The sequence below is a fragment of the Crocodylus siamensis genome, chromosome 10 (genome assembly GCF_052110815.1).
Source record: "Crocodylus siamensis isolate JL-2025a chromosome 10, ASM5211081v1, whole genome shotgun sequence".
Classification (NCBI taxonomy): Eukaryota; Metazoa; Chordata; order Crocodylia; family Crocodylidae; genus Crocodylus; species Crocodylus siamensis.
The window spans coordinates 70,134,231-70,152,107 of NC_143404.1; the positions used below are offsets into that span (position 1 = coordinate 70,134,231).

The following is a 17,877-nucleotide window of genomic DNA, read 5'->3' on the forward strand; positions in this document are numbered from 1 at the left end:
GCTCACATTTAAAGTGTGGAGAGGAGCAGGTGTCAAAAAGGACTTCATTACATTTATGAGCCTTTCAAATGTGCTGTGCTCTGAGCTAGCTAGCTAATGCCTTCCAATGCACGCTGCACAATAGAACTAATATGTTTGATTGCTAGGAGGCTGTGTTCAGCTGAAATGAAAATCTAGAGCTTTTTTTCCCCCCTCTTTTTTCTGGGTTGTTTTTTTTTTTTGTCAGTTTTCCCAGGGAAATTGGCAAGCATTCTGCTGGTGCCTTGGCAATTTGGATTTCCTGCAGATAAATTATTCAAAGAGCAGAGAATAGAGAGGGTTGCAGGAAGCCTAATGGGCACTGCTTGCAAACTGTTCACTCCTACTGACGGAGAGAACAGCTGTGGCATTCATTTTCCAAAGCACCTTTCCATTTGCAATTTATCGGACTCAGAAATGGTCATCAGGAAGCACTACTTCCGCTCAGCATGGAAAGCTCCAGCTTGCAGGGAAGGACAAGCAAAGCAGTGAAAATCCAGTCTCCCAAAGCCTGACATCTTAGAGAAGGCAGGAAGTGCCTAGAGAGCTTAGTTATAGCCCGGACAGTGCAGGACTTCCAGTGCCCAGATGTTGTTACCCTGCAATACGGTCTATGAGCAAAGCATGTCTGCTTTCCTAGAACTAGTGATGAACAGGTATCCATGTCACCCCCGAACCAGTCTGAATCTACATGGAAGCTGAAAGAGCTGTCACAGGGCACTTGTACACACCATGGGGTTTAATCTTTGTTAAATTAAATAGGTTTATAAAATGTAAACCTGTTTATTGTGGAGAGTCACATCCGTGCTTGCATGAACTAGGTTTTTGAACAAATTAAGCTTTGGAGCATCGTATTAGTGTTTGCACGTACTTGTTTTTCAAACAAATTAAGCCCAGTCCCCGGCTGGTGCCTCAGGAGAATGGGATGGTCCAGTGCTGGCCCCCTGGCCTGGGGCCCCCCCACCCTGTGTCCTGCCATGTAGCTGTGGGAGCACAGCGCCAGCAAATGGCACAAGAAAAAAAAGAGATAGAGCCGTAGTCACAAGGCTCCATGGTTTAGCCACCTTTTGCCAAAAGGGTCCATTTATATGCTACCTATACTGAGCAACATCCATCATTGCAGGATAACATGTCCTTCACTGAAATGGGATAAAAAGGACACTGAAGGACTGAGTTTGGCTTGTGAGCAACATTTCTAGGGGCACCCTTGTCCCACTTGGATTTTCGAAGGGGCCATAACCTAACCACCCTGCTTTCCTGTCCATTAGTGGCCCACACTCCCTGGTATCTCAGTGCCATTTTGGCAGATGTTACAAAGAGCAAGGGAGTAGATGGTAGACAGATCATGCCAGGGGCACAAGTGGAAGAGATGGAAGGATTTTTAACCTCAGCCAGGCATGAGGTGTTAGGTGCCGTGTCTTGAAGTGGAGCAGGGCAACATGGGCTAGCCTCCAGTTTTTCAGGTCCCCATGGTAAAGACCCCCATCTCTCAATTAGGTGAGGATGTGACATGGCCATGCACCAAGAATCTCCTCACACTATGATACACAGGGGCTATGTTTATTTTAATAAGATTTCCTGCGGGATGGGGAGAGGGAAGAAGGAGCTGGGGTGTGAGATGGCAGAGAGGATTTCCGAACTCAAGCCGTCTCCGTTCTTAGCTTTCTAATCGAATCATCTGCAGGAGACAACTGCATTTTTGGAGTGACACTGCTTTGCACCCTAGGTTTATGCAAGTATTTTTCCTTGAATCAGTTTTCACTCCAAAAACCTCTCCCCACCACCCCCAACACACATCTTTTCCCTATCTGGCTTCTAAGCATGAGCTTGACTTTCTGCTGAACTTTTCATCATGAAGTTGTATTTGTCATTTCCTCCACCCTGTGCCCAAAGGTGCAAAGGCCCAAGGAAAAGGTCCCTTCCGAGCCAGTGAGCCCTTTCCCAGGTGACTCACATAAACAGGCAGCACCTACACCGGCTACTCGGAAGTCTCTGTAGTTATCAGGCTCATGTGCATAAGGGTAACATGAGACTAGTGCCCTTTAGTTGCTGCCTTATCAGTGAGAAGCCAACCAGACACATCATTTTAATATGAAATTGCAGGTCACGCTGGGCGCGTTTGCAGTCTTGGAGACTAATGGAATATGTCCATTTGTTCTCTCCCCTGCACTCCTAATAACCAAATTGAAAAGCTACCCAGATGGTATTAGGATTTTGTCTCTTCTACTCCTCACTGCAACCCAGTAGATGATCACTCAACTTATACTCTATTATCTCAAGTGTATTAATAATGCTACAATGACGATATATATAACTGTCTGTGAGTTTTGTACTGCCACCCCTCACCGCAGTATCAGAGCATCTCCCACATAGGGTCACTGGCAGTAGCAAAGCCATTAGTAGATTTACGATGTGTCTGTGCCCTATGTATGTATAATACCTCATTTCATTTGGGGTCCTTTATCACTACTGCAGAAATAAGTTTAACAATCTTGCAATGTATAGGGCTGAAATGAGGTTTTTTTCTTGGCAATAAACTAAGAAAGTTTTTGCTCAAGTAAGACAAGGGTCTTTGGGTAAATCTGACAACTTTTATTAGACCAGCTTAAATAGCTGGAAAAATTTCTCTTAGCAAGCTTTTGGGTATAAATACCCTCCATTGGGCTAAGGAAGTATCTGCAGTCGGTGTGCTCCTCAGCCTGACAAAGGGTATTTATATCTGAAAGCTTGCTAAGAAAAAATTTTCCAACTATTTGTGTTGGTCTAATAAAAGATATCAGATTTACCTAAAAGGCCTTCTTTGCCTATGTCTTTAGACCAACACGGCTACAACCTCTACCCCTGTTTCCTCAAGTAAGGTATAAATCAAACATTGATGGCATACCAGCTCCAGCACTACATCTGAATACTAAGACTACACTCACGCATATTCAGGATGATACTGCATAGATCTGAAGTTTAATTACAGTAATCATGGCCGTTTTTTAAATGTTTTTTTTTGTCCCCAGTGCGAACAACTTTACGCTGGGCGCCAGTGCAAAACCATCACAACTCATTCAGCCTGACGCTCCATTTTCTGGTTCTTTACAATACCCGAGTGCGACTGGCTTTGTACACCGCTCAGCCACTCACGGGGTGGAGCCCGTGTTGTCATTTTGACAGCTCTATGCAAATATATCATTAAGGGCCACGCTGAAATTCCCCAAGGTCAGCGTTAATACGTTATGTATATTCAAGAGCACTGCGGAGCTCAGAAGAAATAAACATACTTAGAAAGCATTCATTTGGACAAAGGCGGGGGGGTGGCGAATGGCGGATGGAATATTTATTTTGCACTGAAAGAATAAGAAAAAAGCACTTCTGCTAATGTTCATTGGTACCAATTCCATCCTACTTTCATCTTAGCAGACAAACAGACAGGGACTATGTCCATCTTTACACACACACACACACATAAATGGACCTAAATTTGCCCCCTGGCAGCAACAGCTAAAGAGAAACTTCGTTTTTTTTTACCTAGCCAAAATGTAGACCTTGACCTTATTGCAGTTGTTCATAATAATAACGATAATGACAAAGTAATGATGATATTACTACTAATTAATAACGTTGCTTTCCCTTTGCAATGCCCAAAAGGGGCTTTTGCACATCCTGCCAACCAAAGACTGTAGGAACGAGGTAGGGCTATTTTGTGCCTGCCAGGGGGTGGGGGCAGAGGAGTTGAGGCCTCTTGCTATGGCTCCAGACACAGAATTTTGAGCCCTGCTCTGGATCTGTGCCATTACCCCATTCCCAGTTGACCCATATATGATGCTGGCCATATAACTCCCTTGTGTGGCTGAACCAGACCGATCAACGGGGTTTTCAGCTCAGGTTGACCAAACAACTTGTACATGGCCAGAAAACAGGACGCTTGCCTGCATGATGCTGACAAGAGATACACAGATAGGTTTTGCATCCACCTACACCTCCATAAGCCAGGGGCTGGGGAGGGTGTGGGAGTTTCCCAAGGACTCGGCCTCTCCCCGCCACCCTCCTCTGACCATCTGAACAGTCTCCTTTCAGTAAGGGATGCAGCTTTCCCTATGCCCCTACCAAGAAAAAGGAGGTTTTGGAGTAATTGCGCCTGTCTCAGGCTCCACCTTTCCTGTTGAGTCCCAGACAAGGCTTGACACCTTGACTTTTGCAAGCCATTCCTGATCCTGCTTAGCTCACGGTCCATCGTTTTCAATGAGACGCCACTGGGATGCATCATCAAGACCTTGGCTTCCCGAGTCCCTGCTTGGTCCCCCTTTATTGCTACTAAGAGCAAAGCCAGGGCTCCAGGGAGCTGCCCAAGTGGCTTTGTGACCATTGGGAAATTCAGTGTCCATCCAGAGGGTGACAATACACCCAGGAACAGCCAGAGTGAGCCCCTTCCTGACCACCATTTGGTTTCCCTTTTACTGGGAGAAGTAGTGGCAAATGGTTAGAGTAGCTTGCTGCAGCTTAAAAGGCCTGAGGTCCAGCCCAACCCTGGACTGTGCCCCCCTGGAACAGGGGACCTGGCCAGTTGGGATTGGGAAGTCCCAAATGGCCCGTGGAGATGCCTTTCCTTGTGTGTCGCTGGCCATAAAGGCTGGTGCACCGTAGCCGTGCTCTCCATGCCGCTGGGACAGACCTCACATGGGATTTTTAATCCTCTGATTGCAAGAGAGCCAGATCTGATTGGCAGCTGGTCCACGTGACCTCATCATCTGACCCGAGCGACATCAGCATCCAGCCCATTCATTTTCTAGCCACCAAACACACGGGGATGCTCAGCCCCGAGCTGCAGGGACTTCTGTTTTCCTCCCCAGTATATTTCTCCTTCAAGGACTCCATAAAACGACGGTGACTTTGGTACACTGGCCCCTCTGTAGCTGCTAATTAAAAGGAAATAAAAAGGTGGTGGGGGCAGGGGAGACGGAGGGAGTTTGCCCCGGGCTTAGAAACCCCTCTCCTTTTACAAAGGCAAAACGTGTCTTGAAGCCAGCATGTCCGTCCTATAGCTCGAAGCTGTTATGCTGTAACCACGCTTGGGTTCCCTCCACCCTCCCCGCACCTCCTTTAGGGTCCTCCCTGCTGCTTGATTTAAACCCTCCTGACATTTCCACCCATTGCAAGTCCTATTTGCAGCTGAATAAATCGTGGTCGCTTTTTTGTGTGTGCTCCCTCGCAGAAAGGACACCCCGCGTGGCACCCTCTGCCTCCGGGTCTTGGGAGGATTCTTCCTTGACATCGTTTACGTGCGAGCTCGCGACTCCCGCCAACCCCCAAATTAAAAATTACAGCTGCGCAATAAACATCCTAATGAAGCTGCCCTGTCACTTTCCATTTGCCAAAACTTCCGGCACCGATGCAACATTTCCCGAGCGCGGCCGCTCTGTAGCGATAACACAGGCGTCCTCGGTGCAAGCGAACCGGACCAGAAAGGATGCTCCACCGCGTCGCATCCTCCGTGCTGGCGTTCAGGGCTGTTTCAGATGCAGTCGTTCAGGTTTATGGAGACTGGCACGTGCCATCCAAACGCTCCTTAGAGCTGAAGTCGCTTAGGATGTACAAACAGTTCTTTCCTCCTGCAAGGTGGGAGAATCGCAGTTCCTCAACCCTGTGGTTTCCAAGCTCTGGAAGACGCTGCCATTCTCATTAGATTATTTCCAAGTGGCATAATCTCAGGAAACCGTCAGCGGGGGCTGCCTCCCAGAGCTGGGCGACGATGGCAGGGTAAGGGTTGTGATGGATCTATCCGTGTAAGCCGTACCTGCTGTAACAGTAAACTAGCCTTCATCAGCACGAGCTTCCTGCTATTCAATAGCCTATTCAACTAGCAGGCAGCCACACGCAAGTGTTGAGAGGGGAGAGGGAGAGAGATTCATTTCCCCGTGCACAGCTCAGGCCCAGGCAATTGTAAACAGAGGCTTCCAGACTGATGGGCTCAGCTGGATCTGTTTAAAAAGCAACTCTACCTATCACTCTTCTGAGATCTCATTTCAAACATGGAAAGAGAAATATTATCCTGCCCCTCGATTTCTTTGTACACACACACAGCCTCTCTCCGCAGATTATAAATCACAACTGGACGGAAAGAGAAAGTTACACGCGCAGGAGCACAACAACAAAGCAGGTCGGCACGCTTGATCCGGGTTCAAAACTATCCTCTCCTGTGCCAATCTTGTGGCAATGCAGGAGCAGGGAATGAGTGTGGCAGTGCATTCCCGTGCAGGGATACACATTTTAAAATGGTCCTGAACAGAGAGAGGAAAGCTGTTTGGAAAGCCCTCTCCCCAAAATATCATCCCATTTGGATTTAATAATGTAGGAGAAGGGTGTTCAATTGTCTGGCTACGTGGGCCAGCGAAGGGATGTGGGGCCAGTCCTCTGTATATCAGACCACATCATCCAGCCTGTAGTGCTTTCCATGGATCTAGATATTTGGCAGCAAGGGAGCTGTAATCACCGCTGCCACCACTTCCCTACCGCTGCATTTTTAAAGCTGTGGGGAGATGCAGAGGCTGGATGACATGGCTTCGCAGGCCAGATGTGGCCTGCAGACTGGAGCTGGAGAACCCACGATGTAGGACAAGGACCTGAAAGGGGAAGCAGCCCATAGCAATGCTATGGGATCCAGGGTAGGCGCATGCTCCGTCAGGTCTTGTGTGCACAGAGGCAGGCACAGGCACGGGCGCATGAATGCAGCGCGTCCTGCCTACAGCGTGAACTCCTGACAACGCAAGCTACTTTCAGTATCTACCCAGGTCACACGCCACTTGTCAATCCTCAGGAAACAAACTCCCAAATCCTAATCCCCATCCTAAAAGCTGACCCCTGGGCCACTCTGCCTCCCTGCCTTACTCTCCTTACCTGTAAAATAGGGGTAATGCAACACGCCATCACAAGAGCGGGGTGAGATCAGTTTTCCCATGCTTTAGAAATGCCAGTGCTACATAAGCACTCAGTGTCAGGAACAAATGCCTTTTTAAATTCATTGTTATTAACATGCAATGGTCTCTTTAAATCCAAACTAAGTGCTTATTTGGCAGGTTCACCACAAAACGTCTTAATGAACCGGTTTTAAATATAGCAACATCTGCTTACTCTGCTTTCTAACAAGGCGTGAGCTTTCCTGGTGACCTTGCCTAGAGCTGACAATTTGTTAAGCAAGGCAAGACAATTTTCTCCCCTGGCATAGAGGCTTAACGTTTGATTTGCAAGGGGAAGTAAGTTAACATGAGTTACAGGATGATAATTTCTTAGCTCTTCCAGTTGACTGATATTCTGTCACAAGATGATGTCTTGTTACCAAGAGGTTTCTTGATAGGGCCCACACAAAGCAGGAAATGTCATTTGTATAGTGAGCAACCCCAGTTTATGTTTAATTAAAGCGTCCTAATCTGCCGGCAGTGAATCTGCCATGAGTTTTGACAGCATTGGCTAGCTCCCTTTCAGCGAGTTACAGCTGCAACAGTTTCTCCTAAATGAACTGCTGTGTTGAGAGCATCTGAGTTGCCTTCCTCTCTCTGTGACTTCTAAGGGCCTGGTTCATGAATGAATGACCCATTTATCTCCTTCCAAAGCACTGATGTTTCACCTGGCGCAGTGGGGGCTTCTTCCGATCAGCCTGCATCCTACAGAAAAGGCCTTTCTTTTTCTTTTTATATATAGAGATTGGCCTGACCCAGCTCTCTAAATCCAAGCATCCTCGAACGACAGGGACAGGAGGAGGGGAAGGATTTTGAAATCCAGATGTGGGTTCAATATATCTGGAGGTCCCCCTGCTTTTTAAACATCGTGTCAGGGATTTGCTACAGCAAGGGGCTTTTGCGACGTCTCCGCTGGGTCCCCTATGCTGCTTGCCATCCTGAGGGGCTGCAGCTTACTTTAGGGTGGCCAATTCCCCCCTCTCACGATGGCAGGGAGGTGGGACTTCAAAGCAGGGGGGCAGCACAGCATCTCCACTGCGTGCCAGCTCGCGTGCGGCACCTGCCTTCTCACCTTGATGCGTCTGCTGTGTAGGCTTTTTGTCTCACAACTGCTGATCTTGTCTCCACAGGTCCACCTTTGATTCAGCAGCTCACCCCGGAACTCATTTTCTGAGGGTTTAAGAGAAACACGGCGTCAGAAAAACACAACCGAGATCACACAGCCGCCAGCTGCACCCAGGCAGCCGAGCAATCTGGGCCAGGAAAGAGAAACCACCACCATGGTTGGTAGCACGGTCACACTAGGCAGCTTCAGTCACTGGAGCCAGGACTGGTTATTAGAAATGGGCCCAGAAGATGGCCCCTACCCCACAGAAATTACAAGCCAAGGAAGTAAGACAGGCAGTGCTATGCCCCTCCAATGGTGAATTAAACTTGAGAAGCCTGGCCTCTCACATGGCAGTGGCATGGTGCTCATAGTATATTTGACAAATATTGCAGGACCGCTGTCAATAAATGCCCTACCATGTATCCAAACCTTGATACCTGGCCTTGGTGCTTGTTCCGCTGCTCTCTTACTCCTTTTGCTATTACTGCAGAACCCATTAGCTTTTAATCCTTCACATAAATTCACATCTAAGCAGAGGATAGGCCATCAGCTGGACCTCAGAAAGAGTCCGGGGCATACCTCTTCTCACAGTAGGTTCCCAAGACAACACCAGCATTTCCAGAGCGGGTCATTAAACCCATCTGCCTTCCATCAGGGCTGGCAAAGTTGAGGATCCTGGAGATAGAGGCACTTGGGAGTGCGGGATGGAGACCAAGAGAGCCCACGGTCTGAGCAGGCTCGGCAAGTCTTGTGCTGAGAAAGGGAAGACGCGGGCTTCCTTATGACCCTTACCTATGGCACTGCACTCCCACCTTGCACGAGAAACACCTTCCCTGCATTCTCAGTCCCGGGGCGAGCTACCATCTCCTCCTTGCTTTGCTCAGGACCCTCAACCCAGAACATTGAGTCCCCTGCAATAAAAACAGCAATATGGAGAGACATCTCGCCCGGCCCTGCTGTGCTAAACAGCACCCCGCAGTTCCTGCAGCCCCGTCACTTTGATCTCCCTGTCCTGCAAAACAGATTAAGGACTTGCAAGAGTTTCACAGCACCAGGTGGAGCAGTGGTCCTCAACCTTTCCAGACTCAAGGCACCCCTGCATAACTTGCATGACTTGAGAAGCACCCTATTTCAAAAGCAAAGGTATTTATTACACAGCTAACCTTGCAGGGGAGAAGGTAGTGGGTATGGGGGAGCTGCTAGGCAGGGACAGTCTGAGCCTGCCCTTATCTGCTGGTCTCTTCATGCTTTGCACATCTTCTCACCCTTCAAAGAATCTCTCAGTGATTCTCAACCAGGGTGCTGGTATAGACAGGCAGCACAGAGCAAGCTCTCTCCACTCCCTACCCAGACCCGCAAGCTATGCTATTCTGTGTCACAATGCTTCAGCATGCAGCTGCACCAGCCCTGCTGCCTTGTCCTGGAAGAGTCACTGCTCCTTCTGCCTTGAACTGCAGCAGCTGCTGCAATTGCACTCCATGAACTAACTCTGGGTGGCAAGCGATCTCATAACCTAGATTGAAGTGGGCAGGACAGAAGTGATAGAAACACGCTATTAGAAGCATCGAGTCCACAGGGAACAGCGAACGTGTAATTATGCCAGAAAACCCCGTCTCCGTGACCCTGACAGAAGCCAGAATCAAGAGCACTAGAGCACCATTAGGAAATGTAACTTCCCTTTACGTTTGCTAAGACTGGGGGAAATTTTGCGTAAGCCTGCAAGCGAAAGCAAGTGAAACGATCCTTCCTCTGCCCTTCTCGGAGCAGAAGGTGAAGGGGTTTTTTACCATGGTCCACAGTGACTGCAAAGCCTTTCATTTTGGGCCATGAGGGCGCACCATCCCTATGGGAATTGTCAGAGTACAGGAGATGGGAGGCTGTCCTGGGAATCATTTGGGAGTCACCCCAATCAAATACCAGATCAGCAGCAGAGCCAGGAATAGTTGTCATTTCGTCCCACCATCCCTATGTGCGAAATGGGGACTGATGCTTCTTGCCTTGTGTAAAAGGTGTTGAGGTCTAGAGATGAAGAGCTAGGTAACAATACAGTCTTGCAGCGCAGAGAATACAAGCCCCCAGGGGCTTTTGAACTGGAGGTTAACAGAGGTGAATTTGGGGCATTTTCCTTAATTTGCTATAACTCTGAACACAGTCCCTCCGGGCTTGGACGTTAGCTGCTGTAAACCGACTGATCCGCACCAAAATGACACCTGCTATGTACATCAGCTTGTAGGTCTGAGTTAGTGTCAGGATATTAAACCTGACTTCGTTCCTCTGTGCTGAGTTATGGCTCAGGATGATAAGATCAGAAGAGCATGCCCCCCACGCTAGCCCACGGACCCCAAATGTCACCTTTGCAAAGTTATGTCACTTTGGACAATCCTGCTATTATCCTTCCCCCAAAATCTTTAACTCTGGTCCCCTGTGGCATTTAGCACTGAGTAATTTACTGCCTGTCCCCCAATCAGGGCTCTGTTTATCTTCTGCCACCAGGAGAAGAGAGAAAGCATCATCCTGCGTGAGAGGAGGAGGAAGAGAGTGCCACGTGGGAAGGCCAAGGCCTCTGCTCCATGCTGGAGCCCATTCATCTCTGTGACATTAGTATGGGGATACTTTAGGTTTGCTTTGGCCACAAGTTTCATTGTTCTCCTGGCTTGGATGCTGCCATGGTCAAGGGAGAGTTTCAAAGATAAAGAGGGCGCAGAAGTGTTAACTCCACTTCCCTTCCACAGCAAGTCAATGGGAGCAAGGCGAGATAACTACGTGGTTCGTTAGTGCTCCTACTTCTAACTCCAGCACTGCAAATCCAGACTTCTCACATGACCTTCAGGCCTCACTGTCCCCCATCTGCAAAATGGGTGCCACAATCCTTCCCCACCTCACAGTGACAGCTGACTGATGCTATGGTGGAGAATAAGTGGGGAGTGGATATAAATAACCATAAGACCACCTTCTCCATTTGTCTTAAGGGAGTACTTGTGGGGCACATGTTGAAGTGGCAAGAAGGAGCAGCTGTTGAAGCCCCGGCATGGCGGAGTCCCTACTTTTGGTCATGCCATGGGCAAGTGATGGAGCAGGTAGCTCATGCTAGCAAAACAGACCTGCCGCCAGTCTGAAGGGCATATGTCTGGGATTTTTGTGTGGACATAGCCTCCTTTATCTCCCCGGCTGGGAAGCAGACAGGTGAGATAATGGTATTAATGCATTTATTCCATTTCCTTTATCCTCACCTCTGAGACATGCACTGTCCCCAAAGGGTATCACTGTCACCTTCCACTTAGGGTGTCGCTGGCTGCCCTGCAAATCCTGGACCTGGCCAAACCACAGATCACGTGGCTCCTGTTATAAAGCATGTGGAGTAAGTCTTCTTCTGCTTGGAAAATTCCCTGGGCCACCCAAGAAAGGAGGCATCTCTCTCCTCCCCCTGAAGGACCACAGGCTCTGAAGAGGCTCTTCCAGATGAGACATTAGTCACCGAACCCCCGTGGTTTTCCTTCCACTTTGCAAGGGCTCTGAATAGAGTCGAGCTGCCTTAGAGCCGGGTGGAAACACCCTGATTTAATCCCTGCCCCGAGCATTATTCTATAACACTAATTGAACCATAAACTCATAGAAAATTAAGGTTGGAAGGGACTTCAGGAGGTCACATTTAGTCCAACCCCATGCTCAAAGTAGGACCATTCCCAACTAGATCATCCCAGCCAAAGCCCTGTCAAGTCGGGCCTTAAAAACCTGCAAGGATGGAGACTCCGCCACCTCTCTAGATAACTAATGCCAGTGCTTCACCATCCTCCTAGTGAGAGTTTTTCCTAATATCCAACCTAAAACTCCCTCGCTGCAACTTGAGCCCATTGCTCCTTGTCCTGACGTCCGGCCCCGCTGAGACCAGCCCAGCTCCGTCCTCTTTGCCACTCCCCTGCAGGGGCAAAGTGCTGCTGGGAGACTACAGAGAGCATCTAACAAGTGCTCGGCACAATTAGCCAAGGGCAGAATGTGCCTTGTAATGAAGAGTAGGTTTCATCCTGGAATTTATCAGCTAAATGCATTCTTCCTCCCCTCCGACCCAGCCCTGAGACATCCCACTCTGGAGAAGAAAAATACAAGAAGTGACTTTATTCGGGACACTGTTAGTCCATGAATAGTACACTCATTTAGTCTGCGCTGAACCAAATGCACTGAAAGACTTGGGAGAGCCCAGCCTTGCATTTCCAGTTTATTCTGAGTGATGCCAGAGTTGGCGTCTGAAGCTCCCATATCCCTCAGGAGACCAAGCGCGTTGAGAAGAAAAGTGGAGAGTGTTTTTGTGATGTAAAAAAACGGCGATGAGAAGGAACCCAACATGTTACCCCAGATGCTTAGGGACTGATCCAGAAAGGTGCTGAGCTCCCACAACTCCAGATGAAATCAATGGATCTTGTGGGGCTTTTAACCCTTTATGGACCATCAGTGGGAGAACTGGGAGGCAGCTGCAGAGCAGTGAAGGCATCTCGCTGTGAATTTACAGGCATAAGGTGGCACCTTGCATGGGGCCAGCACCAAAGGAAAATTGTCCCAGCTCAGCACAGCTCTGAACTGCTGCCTGTATTTTTAGGTCCGGGGGCCAAGGCAGGTGGATGCTCTGATGCAACCCCCATCACTCCTGTGCCCACCACTCCAGCTACAGAAACACCAGGCACATGGCTCAAGGGGACCTTGGACTTCCTTTTGAAGCTGAGGGAAGCTGCTTAATATTCAAATCCCTCCCAGCAAGTTTTAGGACTAGTTTTCCCATCTCTAGTTTCTGCCATCTCAACTACCCCAATCACTGTGTGCTCCCCAGGACTATCTGCAGTGTGCATTTATGACCTGCCCATCACCAAAATGCATTCTCCTCTTAGCAGAGCAACCCTGAATCTAGTCACCTTAGTGAAAAACCTTTAAGGAAGTTCAGCTCTGGCCCATATTCACAGCCTGGGCTCCTCTAACAGAGTCTTGATATTCTGTGATCAGTGCAAAACATTGCATCTTGCCAAAAACACTTCAAATCATGGCTCGGCTTCTTCCTCAGAATCCCTGCAGCAATTCTCATTGCAGTCCAGACCTAAAAAAATCAACCCCAAAGCCTGGGAGAGGAAATGAGTTGTGAGAATAAATAAATGGGGCAGAAAGGATATGCAGTTTCTTTGCTTATGGAGCCTGGTCGGCTGCATTTGGAGCTGTGCTGAACACTTGCAGTGAAAACCAAGTTAAGCAAAACTTAGACTCAAAGCCAGTTCCTCATAACTTAGAACAACTGGTGATTTTTTTTAAAAAAAATTATTTGCAAAATATTCAGGTTCCTGAGTTTCTATTACGGAGATGGGAGGGGAGGGATATTTGAGTGCAAACTTGGAAGCCAAGCCAAGCCTAACCCTCCCCCTGCCCAAACCTGTGGGAGGAACATGGCAGGGTCTCCCGCAGACCTGGCAATGCGCCACCCTCCATCTCCCAGTGCACTGGCCACACTGGCTGGTCCAGAGGCTACTACCAAAGGCTGCAAACAACTTGCAAACCGGCAGAGCCCTTGCAAGGCATTTGTGCTCTGCAAAGCTATACTGGCCCAGAGCACCAGTGGCCAGGTGCCTTCTTTGGCACTAGATGGAGCACTCCTAGAGGAAGCTTTTCATTTCCTCAGCTCCAGCCCTGGGCAGAAGGGAATGAGGGACGGGTCTCGGCTTCATCAGACAGCCACGTCCTCTATCCAAAATGGGCTGCATCTGGCTAAACTAATATGCAGTGTTCCCCATCAGCAGCAGATTCTTGGGTAGGCACATAACATTAGACACTAATGCTTAAAGAAAAAAAAGCAGGTATCAAACTCATGAGCCCTAGCCCTAAAGCCGGCTCTGGTTCTGGACTGGTCTAGCTCCAGTCCTTCCAGATGCATTCAAAAGCTTGCAATTGTGACGTGGGGCCAAGCCCAGCTAGTGCAAACCCCCGCTTAAGATCCCGCCTGGCCTAGACCCAGAGTCCTCTGTGTTGGGGAACCCGATGTAATGCAGAAACTCTCCTGTGATTAACAGTGCAATAGGTTTTCCTACGCCGCCACGTAGTGACACGGTTCTGCGCTTGTGAAACCAGTTTGAAAGCAGATCAGGATCCCCAGTACAAGGCTGCAAAGGGCATCAAACATTTTTTATTTAAACAAGGTGCCACCACCGGCCACCCTCCGGGTAGATCCTGTCACAGCAAAGCACTTGGCTTTTGGGGCCATGTTGCACCTGATTTGCTAGGAGATGTGCTAGCTGCCCTTTGGAAGCGCCGTCTTGCTGGTGTCAGCCGAGTGGCTGGAGATGTGCTTGCCTTTCAGGATGTCATAAAAAGATATTAGTAATAAATTCCTGGAGGGAAAGCGCTGTAAGGGCACTGTTATAAAGCAGATTACATTATAGCTCCTCTGAGACAGGATTTTTAAGCAACGACAAACAGAGGTGAATGTGTCTGGCGGGGTTAATACGGGCTAGGGGGTGTCTGAGCAAGCAGCTCCTCATACTGGGAAGCAGCTCAGCATTAATGCCAGCCTAACACATTCAGGCCGTATCAAAATTAAGGTTTTTAAAAATCCTTGTGGCATCAAAGAGGGGCAAGCAGGCCACCGCACGATACATTGCTGCAGCAAAGAGCTGGAAGGAGTCGCTCCAGCAAAGAGGCCGACCTGGAAACCTACTAACCAAGGCAAGAGGAGAGCAGGGTGGGAAGAAAGCTTTTCCTACTTAACGCAAGAGAAAAGACGAATAAGGTTGCGATCCCATTCACAGCTCACAGCCAGCGGCCCCTGCTCAGCACAGGGACCCTCTGAGATGGCCACACCATCCCCTTCACGGTGTGTTTTTGGTGCCGAGGGATCTTGAGAAAGGACGTGTGTCACGGAGTGTTTGTTCCCATAAGCACAAGAAAAAAGAAAGGGGAAAAAGGGGAAAGGCACGAGCTTTTTCTTCCCTGCTGTTCGAGGAGGATGCTGCCTTTTCTCGTGGAAAGCTGATGTCCTATGTTAGCAGGGCTGGAGGATGTTGCTCCAAGGTTCAGCCAAGGCAAGAAGGAGCTCCTCAAGGAAGTATCACAATGCACAAGAAGCGTGGCCAAGGACTGAAGGCTGCGTTGGGCATGGGGGGCAAGGTATTTGTGCCTCTTTCTCCAAGGGCTATGCAAGCTAGTTTGGGAGACTACTAAACTTGAGGATAGCAAGCTCTGTGCTTTGAAAGGAGAAGGGGAATGCACAACACGCCCCGACTAATACAGTAACTGAGAGCCAGCTAACTGAAGCCAATACAAATCTTTCTTCTGACATCCATGAGCCGCAAACCAAGCCGTCTGTGGCCGGCATACCTCAACAGAGAGGATCTGTGCTCTCCTGGCACATCCCATGGAGATGCTCTAGATGTTGTTCTTTGACAATGGGTGGAGAGAAAAAGGAGCAGCTTTGTATTTCATTACATTGCACTTATCTGAATTCGCCTTTGCCATTTCAGTCCTTCATTGCTGCTGTCCCGTTCCACACCAGAGCCAGCTGCATCGCAGCGGTGAGCAATACTGCAGATGGAAAAGCACCCATGCATGCATCACCGTGTAAAGGAAAGGAGCAATGCTGGTTGTTTTCTTAGCCTACGCTGCTATTTCCAGCAAACCCTCCAGTTATTAATTCACTTTCCTTCTTTTTTATAGAAAGGAGGAGCATGAAACGTTAATGAAAAAGCCGCTACCAAAGAAAAGCGACAGGGAAGCACCTCACTGCCCTTCACAGCCAGGGGGAGGTTTGTGCTCAGCAGTACATCCAGCTACGGGGAAGCATGGAGGACCAGACTTGGTTGGGTTTTTTAAATTTCTGAGTGGTCAAAACCATGGCGTGGTGGGGGGCTGGCCTTTCTGCGGGCACCAGGAGCGAGCCTTTCACCTCCGCGGCATGGCTTTGGTCACTGGGCTCCTAACACTAGCACTGAACCCCAGCCCACAGCCGGCACAACAAAAACCCAGCCTGAAATGTGACTAATTGCTCCGTGCCCCTGCTTAATCCCGACACGCAGAGTACACAGATTTGCTTGAATTGATACGCTGTGTGAGTACGTATCAGCTTAGCCTTCAAGCATGTGGGAGCGGAGCAGCTATACACCAGGGTGCTTTTTCATGGGAGCTGAATTAACACCTCTCTGGGGATCACCATGAACTGAAAAGGTACGGCCAGGCCAGCTAAGTCATTCTTGCCCTTCTCTTTGGGCTCAGAAATGTCTCATCTAATAGGACGACCGCCCAGTTTACCACAGCAAGGCAGTGTAGGGAGCTTAGAAGTGAGCCTCCCCAACATGCTTTTAATTTAATAGCTAATATAGGCAGTTAATTGTATATTGCACAGTTAACAACCAATCATTAAGGCACATTAATTGAAGTTTAACAGCTGTGTAAGAGAGACACATCTCTTACTTTATCCATAAATATGACTTAATAAATCAACTGAAATGGGATGTATTGATAGGAGGGTTTGGCGCTACCTTCCCGGAGGCCCCAAGAACAGCGTTCACGTGAAGAACTTCTCTTTGGCTTGCCTGGAGAGGACCCTCCCCAGTTATTTAGGGAAGCTGAGCCTTGCACACAAAAATACTTGTTTAAGGCTAGCAAAAAACTTCTCCTTGAAGTAGATGAGACAAGCAAGACATTGCACCTTCTGGGAGGTAATGGGGAAGCATTTGCCTGCCTGATACAGTGACATCCTTGCTGCCAATCCATACCTGGCCATGTCCTAAGAAGAAACTATCCTTCTCATTGAATTATGAAAAACAGCCCGTCAGTTTGTTACTTTCAGACACCTGCTGAATGCGAGACTTCTGCCAACGAACTCATTTCACTTAACATCTGTTGACTCCGCTGCTCCAGCAAGGAAATAATATCACGTTAACCCCCCGAGCTCCTATTCGCCGGGACATCAAAGCTGCTGAAACCCGTGATGCATACACCTGTCTCTCCTTTCCTCACAGGAAGGAAAGGTTTGGGATTGCAGTAGGATCAGATCATTTTAGGGCTTTCCCTGTTGAATGGATGCTCTCAGCATCGCCTGCATTGCTAACCAACTAAGCAACCGGCTCAGCAGAAGCCTGGCTCAGAGGTGCTTAGGCTGATGGCGAGGCATAATCTGCTTCAGCTCTGTAGGCACTGGGGTGAGAAGATAGGAAGAGGAGCACAAGGCCTGCGATCTTGCCATGTAAAGGGATAGGGAATCAGTTGTTGCTGCCAGGGTACTGCTGTTTCTTTAGCATGAAAAGCCTCATCCTGCTGTTTTCTGTTTAGCAGTGCCAATCTCTCTTCCCAGACCAGCTCACACTCAACGTGGCCAAAACACAGCTCATCTTTCTCCCCTGCCCCCTCCAGCAAAGCTTTCCTTATGCTCTGTGGATGGCACCATCCCCTCTGTCACCAATGCCTGTATCATGGATATTGTCTTCTACTTGGAGCCCTCGCAGGTCCTATTATCCATCCAGCCTGTGCCTTTCTGCATAAAGCCTCTCAGATGGGTCCTTTTTTAGCCAACTGCATAGCCAAGAATACTCACCCTCTTGCAAATCTGCTAATGCGACCACCTCGTCTCTAGCCTGGACAAATGCAGCTTGGCCCCCCTCGCACCTACACAAAATGCTGCGACTAGGACCCTTCGCCCAGCCCATCACTTGGGCCAATTCATCCCTCTCTCTGCATCCCTCAATAGGCTTCCCATTTCCCCATCACAAACACTGTCTACCTGTCTTTGCTTTCAAGACCTTTCACAGCTCTTTCACAGCCTTCCCCATCTCTCCTTCATGATTGCAA

At 48.8% G+C, this 17,877-nt stretch overlaps 1 protein-coding gene across 5 annotated transcripts in view; it reads right to left on the bottom strand.

Annotated features, from left to right (window-relative positions):
* Positions 1–17,877, bottom strand: part of MYT1 (myelin transcription factor 1) — a 95,739-nt gene that overhangs the window by 55,018 nt on the left and 22,844 nt on the right. For all 5 annotated transcript variants that reach the window (XM_090065015.1, XM_090065018.1, XM_090065014.1 and 2 more), the window contains exon 2: positions 8,032–8,129. In XM_090065015.1, coding sequence (XP_089921141.1) covers positions 8,032–8,129 — 98 coding nt within the window. The remainder of the gene's footprint in view (positions 1–8,031; positions 8,130–17,877) is intronic.